Source organism: Molothrus ater, chromosome 23 (assembly GCF_012460135.2).
Source record: "Molothrus ater isolate BHLD 08-10-18 breed brown headed cowbird chromosome 23, BPBGC_Mater_1.1, whole genome shotgun sequence".
Lineage (NCBI taxonomy): Eukaryota > Metazoa > Chordata > Aves > Passeriformes > Icteridae > Molothrus > Molothrus ater.
Window position 1 is genome coordinate 3,675,553 of NC_050500.2, and position 20,363 is coordinate 3,695,915.

Below are 20,363 nucleotides of genomic sequence, written 5' to 3' on the forward strand. Positions count from 1 at the left end.
CACGAGGGCGGGCGGCGGAGCGGCGGGAGCGGCGGACGCGGGGCAGGTGCGGGGGCGCGGGGGGAGCGGGGCCGGCGGGACCACCGGGACCACCGGGACATGGCGCGGGCGGTGGGACCGGGCAGGGCCGCGGGCAGCGCTACGGGCGAGGCCACCCCGCCGCATGCCCCTCCCGACGCTGCCTGGTGCGGTGAGAGGGGCCCTCGCCCCGCCGCCTGCTCTCGGCCCAGCGGGACCCCGGGCTGTGCGGGGATGCGGAGAGGTTGGCTGTCCCTTCGTTCCCGCAGCCAGGCGAGGTGAACGCTGTTCGTGATGCTCCGGTAGCCTGCGGCCTGTCACCGTACAGCGGCAGGGCAGGAGCCCCGGTGGCACGGTGTGAGCCGCCGGCAAAGCCCAGTGACACGGGGGTGGGAACATTAGATTTTCCCCCGAGCCGATTTGCGCACAATGAGTCAAACGCCGCGGATCCTGCAGCTCCTTTCAGTTTGCTGCCGTTTCTTAGTCCGTTCCTTGTCTCGGTGACCGGCGGGCTGCGGATGGAAGGAGCCCCGAGCCCTGTGGCAGGTCCCCGGTCTCCTTGCAGCCCAGGTGCCGCTGCCTGACCATTTCTTCTGCCAGGCCTGAAGCTCCTGAGCTACTCTCTTGCTAGCCTGCATTTTTTGGGGGCTGTTTTCCTCATGATGGGGATCCCCATGGGCCCCGTGCCTGTTCAGCCTGCGGCCAGCACGGGACTGCTCACGCAGGCACCACAGGCTCTCATCCAGGTGAGACGTGGTCTGTGCTGCTGGCAGGTGTGGGCAGGGCACCCAGCCTGCTTCCCAAAATCACAGTTTTTTTCCCCAAGCATTGCTGGGAGCCACGGTGCAGCAGTGGGTGAGTGCCAGAGCAGGCTGGGCGAGATGTACCATCTCTGTCACATCCCCTATCCAGGCCTGTTGCATATATGCAGTGATTTTCCAGCTGGTGAGCAGAAAATTCCTCTACATGGAGCTGCCAACGGCAGATTCAAGAGAGCTGCTGGTTTTTATTCTTTATTACTATTATTGTTTTGATGAGGAGGGTGGCAGGGCCAGCTGTCGCCTCCCGCTCATGGCCTGCGGGTCTGTGGGTCAGATGCATCACGGAGCAGGAGCTGATCAACTTGGCACGTGGCTCCCACCATCTGTGGGGGTAGCCAAGCCACTGATGGGCTGGTGCTGGGAGCATCCCCAAACGGGACGGGGTTTATGACCTTCCCTTCCTGTTACTGGCTGTTCCTGGAAGTGCTTGTGGCATGGAAACTGGGCACCCTGGCAGTGCTGAGTGGTCCTGTCAGTGTCAGCATGGTTTGGAGCAGGCACTGTGCTTATTGGCCCCGTCGCTGCCAGGACCGTGCTGAAATGGCAGAGGAAGTGCCAAGATGCTGCTGTGGAGCTGAACAGGACTCAGCTGAGGGAGAGGAACCAGGTTTTCCTAATTTATAGCTGCCAGAGCACCACTGCGTGAGCAGCCTGTCCCAAACCCTGGCCCCTTCTTGCTGGCTTGGCCTCTAGTTTTCCTGTTAGATCCAGCTGCACTGGTGTTGTTATCACTGTGGGATCACTGAGTCGCACTGCCACAGGGACCAGCCTGCTCCACTTACTGAGGTGGCACGCTCCAGGCTGGTTTTTTTTTTTACCCAAGATAGCCAAAAAGCCAAAGGCACTGAGAAGGCGTGATGAGCACAAGGAGATGAGTGGCCAGTGGCAGAACGCAGCAGCCGGGTGACCCTGGTGCTGGAGGCAACCCTGCAGCATCACTGCCGACGCTGTATTTGATTATTTTAAGAGAAACACACCCGGCGCGATGTGAGGCAGTGATGATGCAGCTCCTGCCCAGGCTCCCCGTGGCCCCGGACGAGCCTTCCCCCGCCTGAGCTGCGCAGGGGCGGCTGGTGGCAGCCGCTCGCTCGCCCACGCGCTGCCGGTGCCGGGCTGCGGCGCCGACACGGTTAAAGGCACCGGCGGGATCGGGAGCCGGCTGCCGCCACCGGCGGAGCCAAACTTGCCGAGTCAGGATGTGAGAGCGGCTCTGCAGCATCCTTGGGTGCTGTCGCATCCCGGGGCGCGGAGGGCTCGGCTTTCCCCCCTCTGCCAGACGCCTTTTCCCGGGGACGGAGCGGGAATGGGGTAGGAACCGTCATCGGCTGCGTTTGCCGCCGGCTGTAGCAGCTGCTCGGCACCGGCGCCGCTTCCCGAGAGCCGCGGAGCCCGCAGCCGGGTTTGACTCGTTGCCTTGTGCCTCCCGACCGCGCATCACCCTCCGCCCGAGCACCGGAGACAGGTAGGAACGGTGCTGGCTACCGCGGCCGTGGCTCAGCCGTGCCTGGCCGGCAGCCACGGCACAGCGGGGACCCGGCAGTGTCACAGCGGGGACCCGGCAGTGTCACACAGCGGGGACCCGGCAGTGTCACACAGCGGGGACCCGCGTGGACCCCGTTACTTTGGCTCTGGTGTACGTGACGGCAAAGCCGGAATAACCCCGGTGCTTTTGGGCTGTGTCATTGACTCGGGCAGCTGAGCGGCGCCGGTGCCGGAGCTTCGGCGGTCACGGGCGACCTCACGTGTCGCAGCTGAGTCCCCAGCGCCCGCCTGCCGCGTTGTCGCGATGATGATGATGGGCTGGGGAAGGCGCGGGAGCCCACCCGGGCGGTCGGAGGCCCCTGGTGGGCTGGGAGATGCTGCGCCGCAAAAGAGGCTCCCGGGCCAAAGGAAGGGGCAGGGCTGCTGCTCTGCGGATCCCTGCGGCGCCGGTGCAGCCGGGGGAGGGGGGGCACGGGACCAGCACGGGGCATGAGCACGGAGGTGACGGCAGGAGGTGACAGGAGGTGCCGAGGCGGCAGGGCAGGGCAGCGTGAGTCATTGAGCTAAAGTCACCTTCCCCCTGGCATGGACGGGGGCATTTGCTGCACAGTGAAAAATGGGGAGAAATATGGGGACAGGCACCTGGCGTGGGGAGATGCGACATTACCTGCATCCCTCACCTGACTTGGGCAGGATGCTGAGGTGCCCATGGCAAGGATCCCCCAGCTCTCCCTGCCCCAGAGCCTCACTCTTGGAGGATTGAGCTCACCAGAAGCAGCAGTTTCATCCCTACATTTGCATTAATTCCATGTCCAGTTTCACCCGCTCCTGCTCTGATGGCAGCATGTCTGGCAGGCTGCAGTGTGTGGTCCCCCCCCATGCTGGCCCAGCTCCCGGGGGCTTCCCAGCCATAAACCATCCATGTCGCAGCATCCACACTCCTGTACCCCATTGTGCTGCCAGGGATGGGAATGGACCTTGGTGGGAGCACAAATCGTGAGGGTGTCCTTCACCTGACTCTTGGGTGCATCCTGCAGAAGAAAACACTTTTCTTCCCTCTCGGGCCACTGCTGAAACTCCCGCAGTTGCAGGCTCACAGCTGAGTTGTGCCATGAGGAAGCTGGAGGTGCAGGAGCAGTCTCAGGGAAGCACCAAGCTGCTGACACAGAGGAGATTGGACTTTTGGTGGTACCTTTGGCTCTGAGAGCTCAGGGGGATGAATTGGTCCCAAATGCTGGGACACTTTGGTTCCTCAGGATGCAGAGCCCTGACCCGTGTGCCCGTGGTCCAGCTGTGCTTGCCAGCAAAGTCCCTCTAGCACTGCCAGAGACTTGCCAGCCACTGCACTTGGTCCCCACAGCATTGCTGAGAGGCAGCAGGGAGGGGGCACCGGGTTCTGCTGCAAATTGCAGAGATCTGTGCTCCTGGGGGCACCAGAGCCCCTTGGGACACAGGATCAGCCAGTCCTGAGCCACGCTGGAGTCCGGGATTGTGGCAGGGCAAGCAAGGAGCTGCATGGCTGTGCTGGGACACGGGGGTCCAGCTGTCCCCCTGCAGGACAGCTTCCCTCAGCTTTGTTTTGCCACCCTAACGAAGTTGAGCTGGCATGAGTGGGCAGGACAGTGCCCGGCCAGTGGCTGCTGCTGACCTGGTGGTGCTGCAGGCACCAGGAAAGGCTGTGGGAGCTGTGGAACCAACACTCACAGCACCCGGGAGAAGCCGGGGGGTCACAAGGGCTCGGGAGGCTCAGCCAGGTCCTGGTTGTAGGGCTCGGCAGGGTCCTGCTCCAGCCTCAGGTCAGTGCAGCTGGTTCGGGAGAGAGCGGCTCCCTCCTGACTTCTGGAAGATAAACCCGGCTCTACTGAGGCTCCCTGGGCTCCGGCTGCAGCGCGGCTGTGGCCAAAGGAGCCAGGAGGAGACGCTGCACGCCTGCAGCGCACAGGAGGAGGGCGATGGGGATCTGTGCCGGGGGCTGCAGCCCGGCCGGGAGCTGCGGTGGGCGGGTGGGCGGCTCCGCGGGGATGGGCTCGGCTGCCGCAGCTGCTGCCATTGGGCTGCGTGGGCTGCAGGGGCTGCGCCGGGATGCAGGCACGCCGGGCCGGGATGCCAGAGGGATGCAGGATGCGGGAGGGATGCGGGATGCTGGCACACTATGCTGGGATGCAGGATGTGGATGCAGGATGCAAGCGTGCCCTGCTGGGATGCGAGCAGGATGCAATACGCAAGCACACAAGCACACAGTGCCAGGATGCAGGCATGCTGTGCCAGAATGCAGGAGGGATGCAGGATGCAGGCATGCTGTGCCAGGATGCAGGCGGGATGTGTGCCAGGACATGAGCACACTGTGTAAGGCCATGCTCCTGCTGAGCCCAGGGCAGCCAGGAGGGAGCCCAGAGAGCTCTCAGTGCCCATCTGGGAAACAGAGCAGCTTGTGATCTGCAGTGTAAAGATGGCATCTCACCGGCCTAAAGAAAGAAGGGATAAATTTAAATCCCAGCCCCAGTTCTGTAGGGAAGTGTCATTGTTTTCTGTGATACTTGAAACTGCTGACAGTGTTGCAGGGGCACGGCTCCCAGGGAGTCATGCTGGATGCCCCTGCCATGGGGACAAGGACAAGGAGGGTCAGGGGTGCCTGGGGGTGAGCCCTCCTTTCCCTCAGAGCTCCCTCACCCCTGTGCACACAGTCAGTCACGTGTGGGCTGCAGGAAAAGCCAGTCTGTTTTCCTCCCCTTAGCTTGTCCCTTTTGGAGGGACCCTCGGGGACGGCTTCGGGTTTCAGAACGTTTCTTTCAGGCCCGTGTTTCCTCACCATTTCCTGAGATCTCAAGACCCCCGGAAGTTTGGAGAGAGCAGCCAAGCTGGGAAGTCAGAGGAACAGGGCTGGAGCGAGATGGTTTTGGGATCAGTGGGTCAGGGTGTAAGCCCCAGGGTCCGAGGCCAGCAGAGCTGCTGTGCCCACACCGCTGCCAGTGCCACATCTTGGGAGCCTTTTGCACCTTCTGAGCCTTTTGGCTCAGATCTCCTGCAACAGGAAGTGCTGTCATGCGCGTGCCCCAAAAAACTCATTTCTTCCTCTTTTCCTCTTCCCCTGTGGCAGGGGTGAGGCGGCGAGCGGCTCCGGGGAGCCCAGGCTGGCTCCATGTATCCCGAATCCACCACTGACTCCCCAGCGCGACTCTCGCTGCGGCAGACGGGCTCCCCAGGGATGATTTACAGGTAAGGCTGCAGGGCAGTGCTGGGGGGACTCTGTGGGGCTTCAAACCCAAGCCTGTGGCAACCCAGAACCACCACACTCCCTGAAAGTGCTCTCTGATACTCCTAAACTGCCCTGGCATGCTTTGTGCAAAGGCTTCCAGCACAAAATCCCCACACTGTAACAGCAGCAGCAGCGTTTTGGGGTGCTGGTGCCTGTTACGGGCATAGGGGCACTTCCAGGGTCGTGCCAGTGCCTGCTGCAGTGTCCACTGTGCTGTGACATGGGTGTGTGCCACTGGCCCTTCCCACAGCCACTGACTCTGCCACTCACTCCTGCTCCTCCTTTCTAACGGGGTTTGTGGCATCTTTCTTCTCTCTCCCCTTTGCTGTCGGAAGCGCGAGATACGGGAGCCCCAAGCGCCAGCTCCAGTTCTACAGGTAACCAGGCCCTTCCCCCTCCCCAAAATCCCTCCAGCAAGTGGCTGTGGCTCCTGCCCATGCCCAGATAATGCTGGCACAGCACTGCCCTGCCCAGTGTGCCAGGGTCCCTGTGTGTGGGATGGGCATCACATGTGTGGCATCGCCTCATCGCCTGCTCGTGGGTTCAGAAGTGCAGTGTGGGGACCCTGGGGTGTGGCTGGGTGGGGGGGGACTGTTCTCACGGGCTCTCCAAGCAGCAGAGTGTGGCCACATGGCTGTGGGGGACATCCACTGTGCGGTGTGGGGCTCAGCTCAGCTTGGGGGGAGCGTCCCTTGCCAGTGCTGTGCCTGGAGAAGGCCTCAGCTTTTCCCAAGAGCAGCTCTGGGAAAGCAGCCAGCTGGTCCGTGGCTCCTGCTATTAGGAGCAGTCTCATTAAGTGGTTCAGGAGGCAACATTTGCCCCCATCACCCTTTTACTGTCTGAAGTGAGGGCAGCGCTTCCCCACACACTCTGCCAGCAGCTGCTCCAGCGCTCCTAGGAGGGCCACAGCAGCCCAGTGGTGTGGGACTGGGTCTGGCCTGGCTGCCCTGGGGTGAGGGACTGGGGGCTGCCCCTCAACAGAACCATGGCACCCCCACTCCATCCCACACATGATGGGAGGAGGCGAGGTGGGCTGGCAGTGGGATGGCTCAGTGGCACTGACAGTGTCTGTCCCAGTGCTGCCACCAGCACTGCCGAGCCCCAGCAATGGGCGAGTTTTGGCTGCCAAACTGGTCTGAACCACTGGACACATCTGGTGCAAAAGGCTCCCAAAGCCAACAGGCAGGAGCTCGTCCGTAGGGTGCCTTCAGGCAGCAGCCACCCGTGTTCATCACCCGGTTCCGTTTCGGGGCTCCCTCCTGCTGGAGGCTGCCTTTCAGTCCTGCCACAGCCCAGCTCTGACTCCACTGCTGCAGGGACCACAGGAGGGCTGTGTCTGCCTCAGGGCACCGTCTCTGCTCCCTGATGGCCCCAGCGTCCAGCCGTCCCCACCGCCCTGTGTGCTGGTGGCAGGGGACCTGTCACCGCAGGGCGAGGGGCGGGTGGTGCCAGCGTTGATAAAGCAGCGGCACATCCCCGGGCTTTTAGTGAGGCGCCATGAATAATTTAACTCCCCTTCGCAAGGAAGAAAATCCCCTAATAGGGCTAATGGAGCGCGGCGAGAAGCCGGACGCTGGGGGCCCGGCGCAGCCGCCAAGTGCTTTGGACGCCAAGCTCCGACACTCCCCTAATGCGAAACAACGCGGCCACCGCCGCTCTTATATCTGCCCTGGGGCAGCCCGGCCGCCCAGAGCTGCGCTGCTGCTGCTGCTGCTGCTGAGCAGCTTCCCCGGCGCGGTGAGTCGGGGCTGGGCACGGTGGGCGATGAGCGGGGATGGGCATCGCCGCGGGGCAGCCGCTGCGGGCAGCAGGGGAGATTTTCCGTGCGGGGCGACTCGGAATTTCATGGCTTAAGGTGGTTTTGTTTTGGAGTTTGGGGTCTTCCTGGCTTTAGGCAGGCTGGTGGGTGCCAGTTTCCCAGCTTGGCAAGCTAGGCTGGGCAGATATCTCTCCGGGCAGCTGCCCTGCCTGTCACCCACTTGTTGTGCCCCTGATGCTGCTAACAGTGCTGTTATCCTGCAGAGCCTGTGCTCTGTCCCCCATCCCTGCTCCTTCCTTGCAAAACGACCTCTCCTGCTTGGGCATGGCACAGCTTATCCTGCTGCCACTCATCCCAGGAGCACTGGGATTTCTGCTATCAAATGGCCATGAATGCACCCACCACCTCCATGCTCTCTCGGCCATCCAGTTCTGTTCTGCCGAAAATCAGGGAAGTGTCGAGATAGGGCAGCTGGTGGATTCCCACCCCATTCCTCAGAGCAGCCCAGATCAAACCCCCAATTCTGCTTGCTGCAGCCATTTGGCTGCTGTAGAGCAGCGGTGCAGCCAGCTCAGGTTTCTCCTTGCTGCTGTCAGGTGAGGGGATTCTACCAGGGCAAGGAGATCCCACTGGGAAGAGGGAGATTCCACCAGGTGCCCATACCCAGCAGGAGCCACTGGCATTGTCCTAATTAAAGATACCAGCACGGCAGGGGGCTGTTGCTAGAGGTACCGGGTGCTGTCTCCAGCTTTGAGGTGTGGCAGGAAGAGGCTGATGACCAGGATTCAGTTTGGCTTTGCCACAGCAGAGGGAAAGGTTTCCTTTCCATGTCTCCCAGCTTTCCCAAGGCCTTGCTACAGAGCAGGAGGAACAGAGTGGTCTCTGGCAGCACTGGAGGACCCCCAGGGTTTTGGTCATACCTGGCCAGGTGCTACTCCATATCCTCTGGGCTTCCTTCTCCTTTCCTCTGGAGGTCACACCTCAATGGCAGAGAGCCCTTCACTTTTGGCTCCTGCAGCTGTCAATTTGAGCTTCACAGGGAAAGAAAAAACCACCAGTGGGAGCCTGGCTGGAGCCTGATGCCGGTGTAGATGTGTCACAGTGCATCCCCAGCGGCCACTCTGGCACCAACACCACAATTTTGGCCCCAGTCGCTGCTCCCTGCAGACACTGAAAACGAGGGAAGTTGCGGCGAGAGGCACAGAAATCGAGCGGCTGCCACCAGCAGTGAGGTCCCAGGCACAGAGACAGCCAGGACTGGGGTGTGTGAGAGCCCACCCTGCAGCAGGCTATTTTCAGCAGCCGCACCGGCTGGGAGGTCGCTGCCGCGGCGGTGGGGAAGGTGTTGGCTGGTGGCGCACATTGCGGCAGCGTGACGCAGGCACGGCGAGCACCCGGTGCCCACAGACCCTCTGCCATGTCCACCCTTTGCAGGGAGCCCCACAGGGACCCCGTTCCCATCCCGATTTTCCTTGCCCACTGGCACACAGTGCCAGATTGTCACCAGCAGTGCTCGTGCCGCTGCTCACTGTGCCTCGGCCAGCTCCTGGGACACGCTGCGTGCCTTGCAGGGATGCAAACCAGTGCAGCCCAGCACAAGCTGGGAGCCAGCACAGCTGGGCACAGGCCAGGCTGCTGCATCGTGGCTTGGGCCAGCTGTGGCAGGCACCAATGCAGCCTCAGACATGGACTGTGCCACATCCCTGTCCTGCTGCTTCTGTTGTGCTTCAGCTCTCACGCCAAGGCTTTGCTCTGCTGAAGACTGGCTTTGCTAGAGTCCCCACGTGTGGGTGCCACCACTGTGCCATGGCAATGCGGGCAGGGCTGTGCCCTGAGTGGCGAGGGAGCCCATGTTGTGCTTTCCCAGCTCTTTCCGTAGCACCAGAGAGTGTTTGGCGGCGTGGCTGGCCGGCAGAGCCCACGCGTGGGTGGCAGGATGCTCTCCATGACCTACAGTGAGAGCCTGCGCAGCGTGGCCAGCCGGCCCAGCCCCGAGTGGGGGCTGCCCCCAGCCCCCCGGGCGGCCGACGGGCTGGAGCTGCGGCGGCTGCGGGATGTGCGGGCGGCGGCGCGGGCGAAGACTCTGGAGGAGTTCCTGCGGATGCACGGGCTCTCGCTGGCCGACAGCACCGCCCGCGCCACCGGCATGAAGTACAGGTAAGGCAGCGCCGCGAGGGCGGCCAGGGCCGAGGTGAGGGGATGACACAGGGGACGCTGCTCGGTGCTGGTTTGACACCTCGTCAGGAGAGCGGCTCTCACCTGAGCTCACCTCGGCTCCCCTGTGCCGCGCCGAGGCTGGGAGGAGCCGATGCCCTTGGAGAGGCGGCAGCCGATCAGCGCCGTTAGCACTTTCCTGCTTGGTGATCTTTGAGCTTCTCGCTTGACATTCCTCTTTGCTGTTTGGGCATTTGCAGATGCAAACACCCTGTGAGCTTTAAACATTAGGCACTAGAGCAAACAGCCGCCAAGAGCTGTTTCTGCCTCAGAGGTGTAAATCTCCATCTGATGCAGGTGCACCTCTACCTGACTGGAGTGGTACATCTTCGCCTGACAGGGGTTCTTCTCCACCTGAGGGGTGTAAATCTCATCTGAGGGGTGTACATCTCTGCCTGATGGGTCTTCATCTCCTCCTGACTGATGGGTGTGCATCACAGAGCAGGTGCATCATTAATTTTGCATGTGGGTCCTGGTGCAAGGTGTATCAGGATTTCAGCCAATGTCCTTGTCAGGAGGACACTCAGGCAGCTGGAGAGGTGGCCACAGCCCCTGAGAGGGACGGGGCTGCCCTGCCCAGCGCACCTCTCCCCTGGCATTGCAGGTGGGGCAATGGGGTGCACAGCCAAGCACCCTCAGTAACCCAGGTCAGGCTTTGGGGGACATCAGGGCTGAGGACAGTGGCTGTTCTCCAGTGACAATACAGGGCTGCCCCTTGTCCCCCGCTGCAGTGAAGCCCCCGGAGCTGGCAGCTCTGCCGGCTCCTGCCGTGCTGCGCCGCGGGTCAGGTTCCCCTCTGCTCGCAATGACCGCGGTAACATTTACACAGTGGCAAGAGCCCATCTAATATTCATGGGGACATTATTTATTGATGGGAGCAGCTGGCACAGACACCCCAAAGGTGCTCCTTCTTTGGGCATGTCCCTGCTGCCACCAAAATTTGTGGGGTTTCTCATCCTCTGGGGGCTGACAACTGCTGCCAGGTCCCCCCCGCACTGGAGCCGGCGCTGGCACTGGTGCCGGCAGGATTACCAGCTAAGGAGCTTTGTGAGAGAGGGAAGCGGAGGAGATTACAAGATTTTTCATTAGGTTTGGGGCAAATGTGCATAATTTCCTGCAAGCTCCATCGCTGCATTTTGCTCCATCCTGAGGGGCACGGCAGGTGCTGGCAGCCAGCACGTGGCTCCGGCTGCAGGACGGTGCTGTAGTGGGGCTGACTTTTGTCCTTGCTTCGGCAGGAGGTGCTAGGCTGGAATTCGCCTCACTCGACTTCGCTTGCACTGGGAAAAACAGGGGGAATGTGCTGCTGGGGGACAGCTTCGGCAAGCAGCTGGGCTCTGCCGCGGGAGAGCCATCAGCATCGTCGCCACCGTGGGGCTGGCGATGCACACACGCCTTGCTGCTGCCAGAGGGTTTCGTTTCGGACCCGTGCAGGGCAATCTGTGCCCCAAAGCGGAGCTGTGCCGGCAGCCGTACCAGCGGGGGGATGCCCAGCGGGACGCAGGGAAGCCCTGCCCCGCCACGGCCACACTCCGGAGGGCACCGGCAGCGGCTCTGCCTCTCCTGCCCCCACCTGCCCGAGCGTGCCGCTCGCTCGTTTCCTGAGCTCATCAAATATTGAGGGCAGGAGGGCTGACGGGAGCGCTCCTCGCCCGCCGCCCCGCAGCCCCCCGCCGTCACGTTGGCGGCGCGCGGGAGGAGCTCCCCGCCTCGCCCGGGGCGCCGGCTAAATTTAGGCAGCTGGCGCTGCTGCCCGCCGGAGCAGCATGCAGGTCTCCTTTGTGTGCTCCGAGCACAGCATCAAGAGCCGGAGCGCCGAGGACCGGCTGAACCGACAGAATGCCGGCAGCCCCAGCCTCGGCACCCGCGGCAAGTTCCGCGCCGTGGCCATGGTGGCCCGCAGCCTGGGGCAGCTCTCGGTGCAGAACGCCCCTTCCTCCAGCGACTCCAGCGTCAAGCAGCCGGGGATGAAATACCGGTAGGAAAAGGGCGCTCCTGGGGCTTTCCCTGTTCCTCATTGCGATCCGGGCGGCGAGGGGGGACTGGGGGTCAGGGGCGCTCCCCTTATCTCCGGTTCGCGTCCGGCTCTGTCGGTTTCTCGTCGCTAAAGTGCTGACCGTGCGCCTCCGTGCGTTCTGTTTGCTCCTGTCCCCTCAGGGCAGCTTTGATCCAGCGGCGCGTAAAATCTTCAGGATGGGGGAGAGAAGGGACCCTAAAATTCAGAGTAGGATTAGTAGCATCCTCAGTGTCTGCCAAGCCGGGCTGGCTGCCGAGCCGGGGGGGTCTGGGAGTCACGGTAGCATTAATCCGGGCTGCCATGGCATCCTTTCGGTGCTGCCGGAGACTCAGTGCCCTGCGAAGTGAGTGCAGAGCCGTAAGCAGCTCTGGCTGCCCGTGGTGGTTCTGGAAACGGGGTGACGTGTGCCTGTGGGGCCCCCCCAGCCGGCACCCACAGGGCTCACACACCCCATGTCCCGGCTCTGGGGCAGAGCACTGAGGGCTTCTCCCATTGAGGCTGAGTGTGCACCTGGGCGTGGGGCTGGGGCTCTCCCCAGATGAGCATGGACCCCAGGACAGGGTAGGGGGCCCCCCCCCAGATAAGCCTGCACGCCATGGTCCAGCTGCCAGTGGCTGCGTGCCTCCGCTGCAGCCCAGATGTGCCAGCATTAGGCAACAAAGTGTGTAAGGCCAGCAGAGCGCTGGGGTGAGCCTGGCTGTCACCCACCAGTGTCGTCCAAATTGGCTGAGTCCCCTTACCTGCGTACTGGGGAGAGGGCTGGTCCAGTTCTGTCCAGCTCTCCAACACCAAACCCTTGTGGTGGTAACAGCAGTACTGGGACAATGCACGGTGGCATCCTCAGGGCTCAGTGCTCCTGCCCCACGGTCAAGTGCTCATCCAGAGGAGGAGCATATCAACACCCTCTTCCAGGCAATGGGTGATCAGCTCGGGAGTCCCCACTGGTCGCTGCTGGAGGGACAGTGGCACAGAGGGATGCTCCAAGCAAGCGGATGGGATAAGAAGGCCATAGCAGTGTAGGGGAATGCTTGGCCTTCCCAAGGTCTGCCTGTATCTCTGTTGGGCAGCCTGTCAACACGCTTTTGGGCTGGGAAGCCAACAACAACAATGGTCACCTGCCCAGGGGAAGCCCAGCAATGCTCTTGGAATGCCCAGGATGAGGCAGGTGCTCTCCTCTCCACATGGCAACCCCAATCACGGGGACTTGAGCCACCGCTGGCCCACAGCCATGACCTCTCCCCACCACAAAATGCTCTACAAACACCACGGGACGGGGGAGAGCCGGTGCCTCCAGCTGCTGGGCAATAGCATGGCAGCACAAGGGATGCTGCCCTGACTCAGTGTAGCCCACGGTTGCCCGTGGCTGGGCCGCAGCCACTCCCTGCCCGGCTGCCGGTGCCCGTGTCGGCGGTGCTGGCGGTGGCGGTGCCTCCGGTTGCTATGCGACACCCGCGCGGGCGAGCTGCCGCGGCTCACCTACACTTTATTTATTTTAACGCTCATTTCTTGAGCCTTTGTCATTTTTAACAAGTAACTGGCTCTCCATCACCACAGCGAAGGCGTCTGCCAGCCTGGCCCCCTTCCTGAAAGCTGTTCTCCAGTTCCTTGTGCCGGTCAGATTTTCTGGGGTGCTCCATTTCTCCAGGATGTTGCTCCACTCCCGAGCACCCTCGCCTGGTGCAAGCCCTGTGCTTCCCTGTGAGATGCAGAGAACAGGCACAACTCATGCCATATATGGGATGCTTCAGTCCTGACCACCAGCATGCTGGCTTCTCTTTCTCCACTCTCATTCCCCAGTGCCAGCGGCACTCTCAGGGCAGCTGGACACCCCAGCCTCATTATGGGGAGCTGCTTTAATGAGGTCACTGCTCTCCCAATAGCCCTGCCAGGCACAGCATCACTGCGCAGGTGCAGGCAGTGCCACTACCGAGATGCAGGATGCCCAGCCTGGGATGGCTCATTAATCAGTTGAGATGGGACTCTCATTGTGGAACCATCCCAGGTGGGGATGGGATCCAGGGGACACCACCACACCTCCCAGTCCTCGCGCCCGGTGTGTTTGGTGGCATGCAGGATGCATGAGACAGCGTTTTGGGGCTTTCTGGCACCTTTCCTAATGGTCTCTGTCTTCCAGGAACCTCGGGAAGTCTGGGCTGCGTGTGTCCTGCCTGGGTCTGGGTAAGTGCCAGGGTTTGCCACAGCCCCTCAGCATCCCCTCAGTTCCGCGGCAGCTGCCGGCACTCCCCGGCCAGGGCAGCGCTCGCTTGCCCCGGTGATGTTTGCAAAGGGAAGGAAAGGGTTTTCCTCAGCCCCGCGGCTGTTTTGAGTCACGGCCCAGAAATTGTCAAATTATTTTCTCTTTTCCTGACACGATAGGAAGCGACTGGGCCGTGCTGGGAGCACCACAGTGCACGCGGCAGGGCCAGCTGTGGCCACCACGTGCCAGGGCTGTGCTGAGGGAGCCAGGGTGGGTGGCCTTGATGGGGCAGCGCTCATTGCTCACCACATTCACCGTGCACACCTCTCTCTCTCTCCCCTGCAGGAACATGGGTGACTTTCGGAGGGCAGATCACAGATGAGGTAAGGCTGCACCTCTTCACCCCGTCTCTCCCCTGGTGAGTGGGGAGGGGATGGGGGCAGTGGGGATGGCTGTGGCCTGGGTGCATGCAGCATGTCGGAGCTCACCAGCGCTGTGCGCACGCGCCCGCGTGAGCGCCGGCTCTCGGCCACCCCCTTCACCGACCCCACTCTCTCCTCGCAGATGGCAGAGCAGCTGATGACTTTAGCTTATGACAACGGCATTAATCTCTTCGACACGGCAGAAGTCTACGCTGCTGGCAAGTAGGTACCCTGCTTTGTCTCACCCTACACCCCGACTCCCACCAAATCACAGCGGCAATGGGAATATCCCAGGTTTGCCAGCTGCAAAGCAGCTTCCAGGATTGGGCTCTGGTGCTTGCTCACAGGGGCAGTCATGGTTCTGGCAATCCCATGCGTCCTGTGGTGGCCTCTATCATGCAGATGTAGCCATGCACCCTCTGAGCACATCTGTACCCAGGGCATTGGCATGTGCCCACGCATTCACTTAAAATTAGCAAGCTCATGCACTGGGGGCAGCTCGGCTCTGGGCACTGCAGCCAAAGGGCAAACAGTGTCCCCACAGCCACTGCATTTGCCTCTTATTCTCCTGGGGTCGGTGGCCATCCCTGCTGGCTGTCACCACTCCCCACGGCTGCACCTGCCAGGTGCCAATGGCTGATGTCCCCTTCCCTTGCAGGGCCGAGGTGGTGCTGGGAAATATCATCAAGAAGAAAGGGTGGAGGTAAGCTAGACTCCATCCCTATTTGGCAAAAGCATCACCGTAGTCCTGATGGGCTGGGAGGGGAAAGCTGGTGGAGCAGCCTTGGGCAGGAGTGTGCCATCCAAGGCAGGGTGCAGGGGACTTTGCGGGTGCCACCACCAGTGATTCTCTTTTTCTCCCTGCAGACGGTCCAGCCTGGTCATCACCACCAAAATCTTCTGGGGAGGAAAGTAGGTAACACGTGCCCTCCAGTAGAGCAGCTGGCATGGGTCAGGCTCTCACCCAGGCTCTCACCCATGTTTCCTTTTGCAGGGCCGAGACAGAGAGGGGCCTGTCCCGAAAACACATCATAGAAGGTAGGGATAGGGGTGAGGGCGCTCTCCAGGCGCTGCTGGCCCCGGTGCCAGACTGTGCCTCACCTTCTGCTCCAGTGCTGGCAGCATGGGGCTCAGCACGCCTGACAGCCCATCCCTGCTGCAGGTCTGAAGGCATCTCTGGAGCGGCTGCAGCTGGAGTACGTGGATGTGGTGTTTGCCAACCGGCCCGACCCCAACACGCCGATGGAAGGTGGGTGCGCGCCGCGGTGCCTCGCTCCTCCCCGCTGCCTTTCATCGCCCTCGCGGTTGGTTTGCGCCAGGCTTGTGTTTCAAGGGCATTTTCCCTCCCAAGCAGAATCCGCTCCTCTGCCACCACGGCTGGCCCGTGCCACAGTCGCACTTCTGCCACCTCCTGCCTGGCGCCAGGACCCTCTCGGGCCGCGGCGGGGCGGGGTGGCAGTGTGGTGGCAGGTCACTGCCCCCGTCCCAGCAGCGGTGACTCCACTTTCTCTAAATCTCTCTTTTATCACCAGGGGACCCATTTAGTTCCTCCAAGTCCAGGACTTTCATCGTAGAAGGTACTCCCTGCCCGCACTCTGCCCGCCAGCCGCTGCCTGTCCCAGCGGTGTTTCCTGGGGCAGAGCCCCCACTCCTCTGTGATCCCCCATCCTTGTTCCCCCCTCTCAAGCAAACCCTGCCATGAGATGCAGAGGCAGCAGCGGCACAACACAGACACCCCCCTCACCCTTCAGACTGTACTGCAGTTTAAAGGATAAAAAGCAGAGAGGCTCCCACCCCCCAGGGTCCTGCCATGGGGTGCCCTTGGCACATGCCAGGGTCTGCAGCAGGGTCCCTCCCCACCGGGGCAGCTGTGAGCATGCTGGGCTGTGTGCCCTGGTGCCTTGCCCTCCCCGCTGCTCACCTTTGGCTGCAGAGCATGCCTTGGCTTGGCCCCAGCCTGCATGGCTCAGGGCTGGCTCCCCCTAAGACCCCCGAGTGCCTCACACAGGGTTCAGGCTTCCCTCTGTGGGTCTCTGTGTGTGGGCAATGCATCAGTCCCTCCCCCTGCAGCAGTACCAGTGCTGGTAACCCCACAGGGCATGGGGGCACTGGCAGAAGCCTGAGGCTGCTGTCCATGCAGGGAGAGCCTGGCACCGTGTGAGCATGTCAGGTCGGCTGCGGTCCCTGGCGCATCCCGAGTGGCTGCTCCCTCTCTCCCCATCCTGCTCTTCTGAAAGCATTCCCTGGACAGCACTCAGCTCCCACCGCAGCACGGGGCAGTGGGATGCTCGCCAGCCATCAGCACCGTGCGAGCCCCCTTCTGCCAGTGCAGCCCCTGCTAAACCCCACCTGCCCCTCTCTCCTTCCCTCCCGGCAGAGACAGTGCGAGCCATGACCCATGTCATCAACCAGGGGATGGCCATGTACTGGGGGACCTCGCGCTGGAGCTCCATGGAGATCATGGTAGGGGCCCAGGGGATGGGGCGGCCACAGCGGAGCAGCCCCAGCGATGCTGCTGACGTTGATTCAATTAGACAGCAGCTGTTGGGAGCCAAGCGTGTGCAGATGCACTTAAGCCTTAATTATTTTTCGGGGTGGCCGCTCAGGACTTGGCTGGGGGGCTGGGCAGGGGGCTCGGGGGGGTCGGCAGGGCGCTGAGGCTCCTGGCTCTTCTGCAGGAGGCGTACTCGGTGGCCCGGCAGTTCAACCTGATTCCACCGATCTGCGAGCAGGCCGAGTACCACATGTTCCAGCGGGAAAAGGTGGAGGTGCAGCTCCCTGAGCTCTTCCACAAGATAGGTATGACAGTGGGGATTTCTCCCCAGCCCCAAAAAGCACAGTGCTCCCCAAGGCCAGTGCTGCTGGGAGCTGGGAGCAGCGGTGTCATCCCCCTGTTCTCCTCTGTCCCCAGGTGTTGGAGCCATGACCTGGTCCCCACTGGCCTGTGGCATCGTCTCGGGGAAGTACGATGGGGGCATCCCCCCCTACTCCCGTGCCTCGCTGAAGGTGAGCTGCACCAGGGCTGGGAGGGCATGGAGAGAGATGGGGGAGCAGGGCCAGGGCCTTGCAAAGTCCCTACGGGAACAGGAACTCCAGAAGCCACAACCCAGGGAGTTTGGGGATGCCCTGCCTGTGCAAGGTGCTGGTGCACCTTGATCCCACCACAACACCCCTTCCCACTCCCCAGGGATACCAGTGGCTGAAGGATAAGATCCTGAGTGAAGAGGGCCGGCGGCAGCAGGCAAAGCTGAAGGAGCTGCAGGCCATCGCTGAGCGCCTGGGCTGCACCCTGCCCCAGCTTGCCATCGGTAAGAGGATGGGCAACAGCAGGGGACAGCTGGGGGTGACACCAGGGATATCTGGGCCATGCTCAAGCTCTGCTCTCCCTCCTGTCCCAGCCTGGTGCCTGCGCAACGAGGGTGTCAGCTCCGTCTTACTGGGGGCCTCCAATGCCGACCAGCTGATGGAGAATATCGGAGCAATACAGGTCAGTGCTCCCAGCAGGAGCAACATTTGCCCACAGCACTCATTGCCGTGCTGCACTGTGCGGGAAAAGGGGGTTATAAGCCCGGCTTCACGACAGGTTTTGCTTGTCGTGAAGGCGAGAAGCAAAGATGAGGCTTTGCCTGGCTGAGGGGGCAGGGTTGGGCCTGACTCAGGCTCTCCCTAACTGGGTCACCCTGCCGGCAAGCTGGCACGAACGTGGTGGGGTGGAGGCGGTGAGCATCCTCCCGCACCCACCAGGGTCACCATCCCAACTCCCAGCATTGCCCTCATCCCCCGCAGGTCCTTCCAAAGCTGTCGTCTTCCATCGTCCACGAGATCGATAGCATCCTGGGCAACAAACCATACAGCAAGAAGGACTACAGATCCTAAGCGCGCCCGAGCGCGCCGCGCAGCCCTCGCCGCCCGTTCGCTTGCTTTACGCTTTGTTGGAGCAAAGTGGAGAAGAGTGTGGTTTGCACCGCGAGCGCCGAGAGCCAGCGCTCCACCCGCGCTGCCCCGGACGTGGCTCTGCGGCGCAGGGACAGGAGGCGAGCCCCGAGCTGCCCTGCCCGCAGCCGGACCCGTTGCATGCGTGGCTCCTGCCTCCACGGTGGCGGTGGGCGCGGGGTGCACGCGGGTGCTGTACGCCCACGAGGCCAACAACACGAAGCTGTTCCCCAGCCTGCGCCCGGGCCTCGCCTCTGCCCTCTCCCACGGCACCGGCACCGCGCGGCTGCGGGTCCTGGAGAGCAGCTGCTCCCGGGGGGAAAGGGGTGGGTGGGATGGTGACAGGGAGGGAGTTTGCTGCAGGAAGAGCTGGGGTGCTCCAGCCGAGCACAGGGCAGGGCTGGGGGAGTGTGTGTGGGCAAGTGTGCAAGTGTCCGTGTGCATGGACACACATGGAGACGCACGGACATACAGACACGCAGGGATGTGTGGATTTGCAGACAGCAGCTGTGGAGGTGCACACAGCCCACAAGCACCTTCAGTTGTATCTGCACAAAGCTACTGAAAGGCTCCACACATGCACCCACGTACGCCTGTTACAGACACACACACACACAGAGTCACACACGGACAGATGTAGCTCTACCTTCACCCCTATCCCTGACATCAGTCTCTGAGAGATCAATACCTATTTACATATATAGAAACCTGTATGTAGATGTGTTCACACACCTCTGAAAAATACATGTATAATGTATATACACACAGGTAGAGACACCTGTGTGCTTGTGTATATACAGACATACATGGTTCTGTGTGTTGATCCATATATGTAATATATAGATGTGTACATATCCATGTAATTGGATATATATATAAATAGCAATATATCTATATATATATATAAATATATTGCTACAGCAGCATCCATGTTTGTATGGATATATGCACACATGAAAATTACTGATATGTACTTAAATGTGTGTGTATATGCAGACACATTTGTGTATATACAGATGTGTATATACAGATATATGTGTAAATGTCTCTATATCCATACTCAGCTTTTTAACTATATACTCATGTCTATACATCTATAAACATATGCCATACATACACGTGGACACAAATATTTGTAATTTAGATACAGCTATAGCTACATCTATATAGCTGTATGTCTAGCTATAGCTATATATATATGGATATATGTATGATAGATAAAGCTATAGAGAGAACAATATAGCTATATGTATCTATCTCCTTTTAGCTCTCTGTGTACTCTGTGCAAAACATTTTGCCTATATCTATATAGATGTATCCATAGCCACATACATTTATACGCAGTTTCCTCTGTGCACAGATAAACATAAAAACTGTAAATGTAGGTGCAGACCCTCAGCTTTGTGCAGTGTGTGTGAGCTCTGTAGTGTGAGCTCTGTGCACAGTATGAACTCCACGCTGTGTGTGTCTCTCTGCTGTGTGGCCATGGCTGCACCTACAGCCCCACTATAAATGTGCATGTGTACAAACACGGAGGGCTCTCTTCTGACCCACTCATGACACCAGAGCTCCCCTCTGTATCTGGTTGAGAGTCAGTGTGCACACCTGCCACATCCACACCCCTACACCTTTAGGTACATGAATTTACCTGCAGCTAAACATCCACAGCTTTACCTATACATGTACCTCTGTCTACTGAGCTACATCAACGTTTGTGTGCAAACAGAAAGATATACATTCATATATGTGTGTGAAATAACAAACATATATGTGTCTGTGAATATACACACACATATACTATCTCTGTCTAGGACAGCTATACACCTTTACCTGTATCTACACTTACATATAAATATATGAAAATTACAAATACTTGTGTGTCAGTGTACACATACACAAAGATCAATACACCTATACAGCCATACAGAGATATGGAGACATAGAGATGTGTAAATATATACATATATCTACACATGTATGTGCATATATTCAAATTAAAAACACATTTATGTGTATTCTTACATACACATACATGTATGTTTCAATACACCTCTCATACCACGGACAGATCTATCCTATGTACATATATCCCTTATCTACCCATACCTCTGTCTGCACACACACTCACAAGTATATATGTACACAAATACACATCTATTAAAACCACAAATACATTACATAGACCTGTATAATATACAGATGTGTATATAATATGTACAGGGACACACCCACATAGCTGTACCT

At 60.2% G+C, this 20,363-nt stretch overlaps 1 protein-coding gene across 4 annotated transcripts; it reads left to right on the plus strand.

Moving 5' to 3' along the window:
- The first annotated feature begins 27 nt into the window (after positions 1-27).
- KCNAB2 (potassium voltage-gated channel subfamily A regulatory beta subunit 2) lies at positions 28-18,352 on the plus strand. 4 transcript variants are annotated; one of them, XM_054517179.1, is made up of 16 exons: positions 28-46; positions 5,419-5,537; positions 5,913-5,954; positions 13,702-13,745; positions 14,110-14,147; positions 14,329-14,408; positions 14,845-14,889; positions 15,054-15,098; positions 15,181-15,224; positions 15,349-15,435; positions 16,564-16,649; positions 16,865-16,985; positions 17,098-17,192; positions 17,374-17,494; positions 17,585-17,673; positions 17,973-18,352. In XM_054517179.1, exons 2-16 carry the CDS (start codon positions 5,461-5,463, stop codon positions 18,060-18,062), a joined length of 1,104 nt encoding a protein of 367 aa, XP_054373154.1. In that variant the 5' UTR covers positions 28-46; positions 5,419-5,460; the 3' UTR covers positions 18,063-18,352. The 4 variants fall into 4 exon arrangements, with proteins under 4 accessions (XP_054373154.1, XP_036251956.1, XP_036251957.1 ...); XM_036396063.2 differs by lacking the exon at positions 28-46 and adding an exon at positions 1,995-2,301; XM_036396064.2 differs by lacking the exons at positions 28-46; positions 5,419-5,537; positions 5,913-5,954 and adding an exon at positions 9,258-9,493.
- Positions 18,353-20,363: the final 2,011 nt, after the last annotated feature.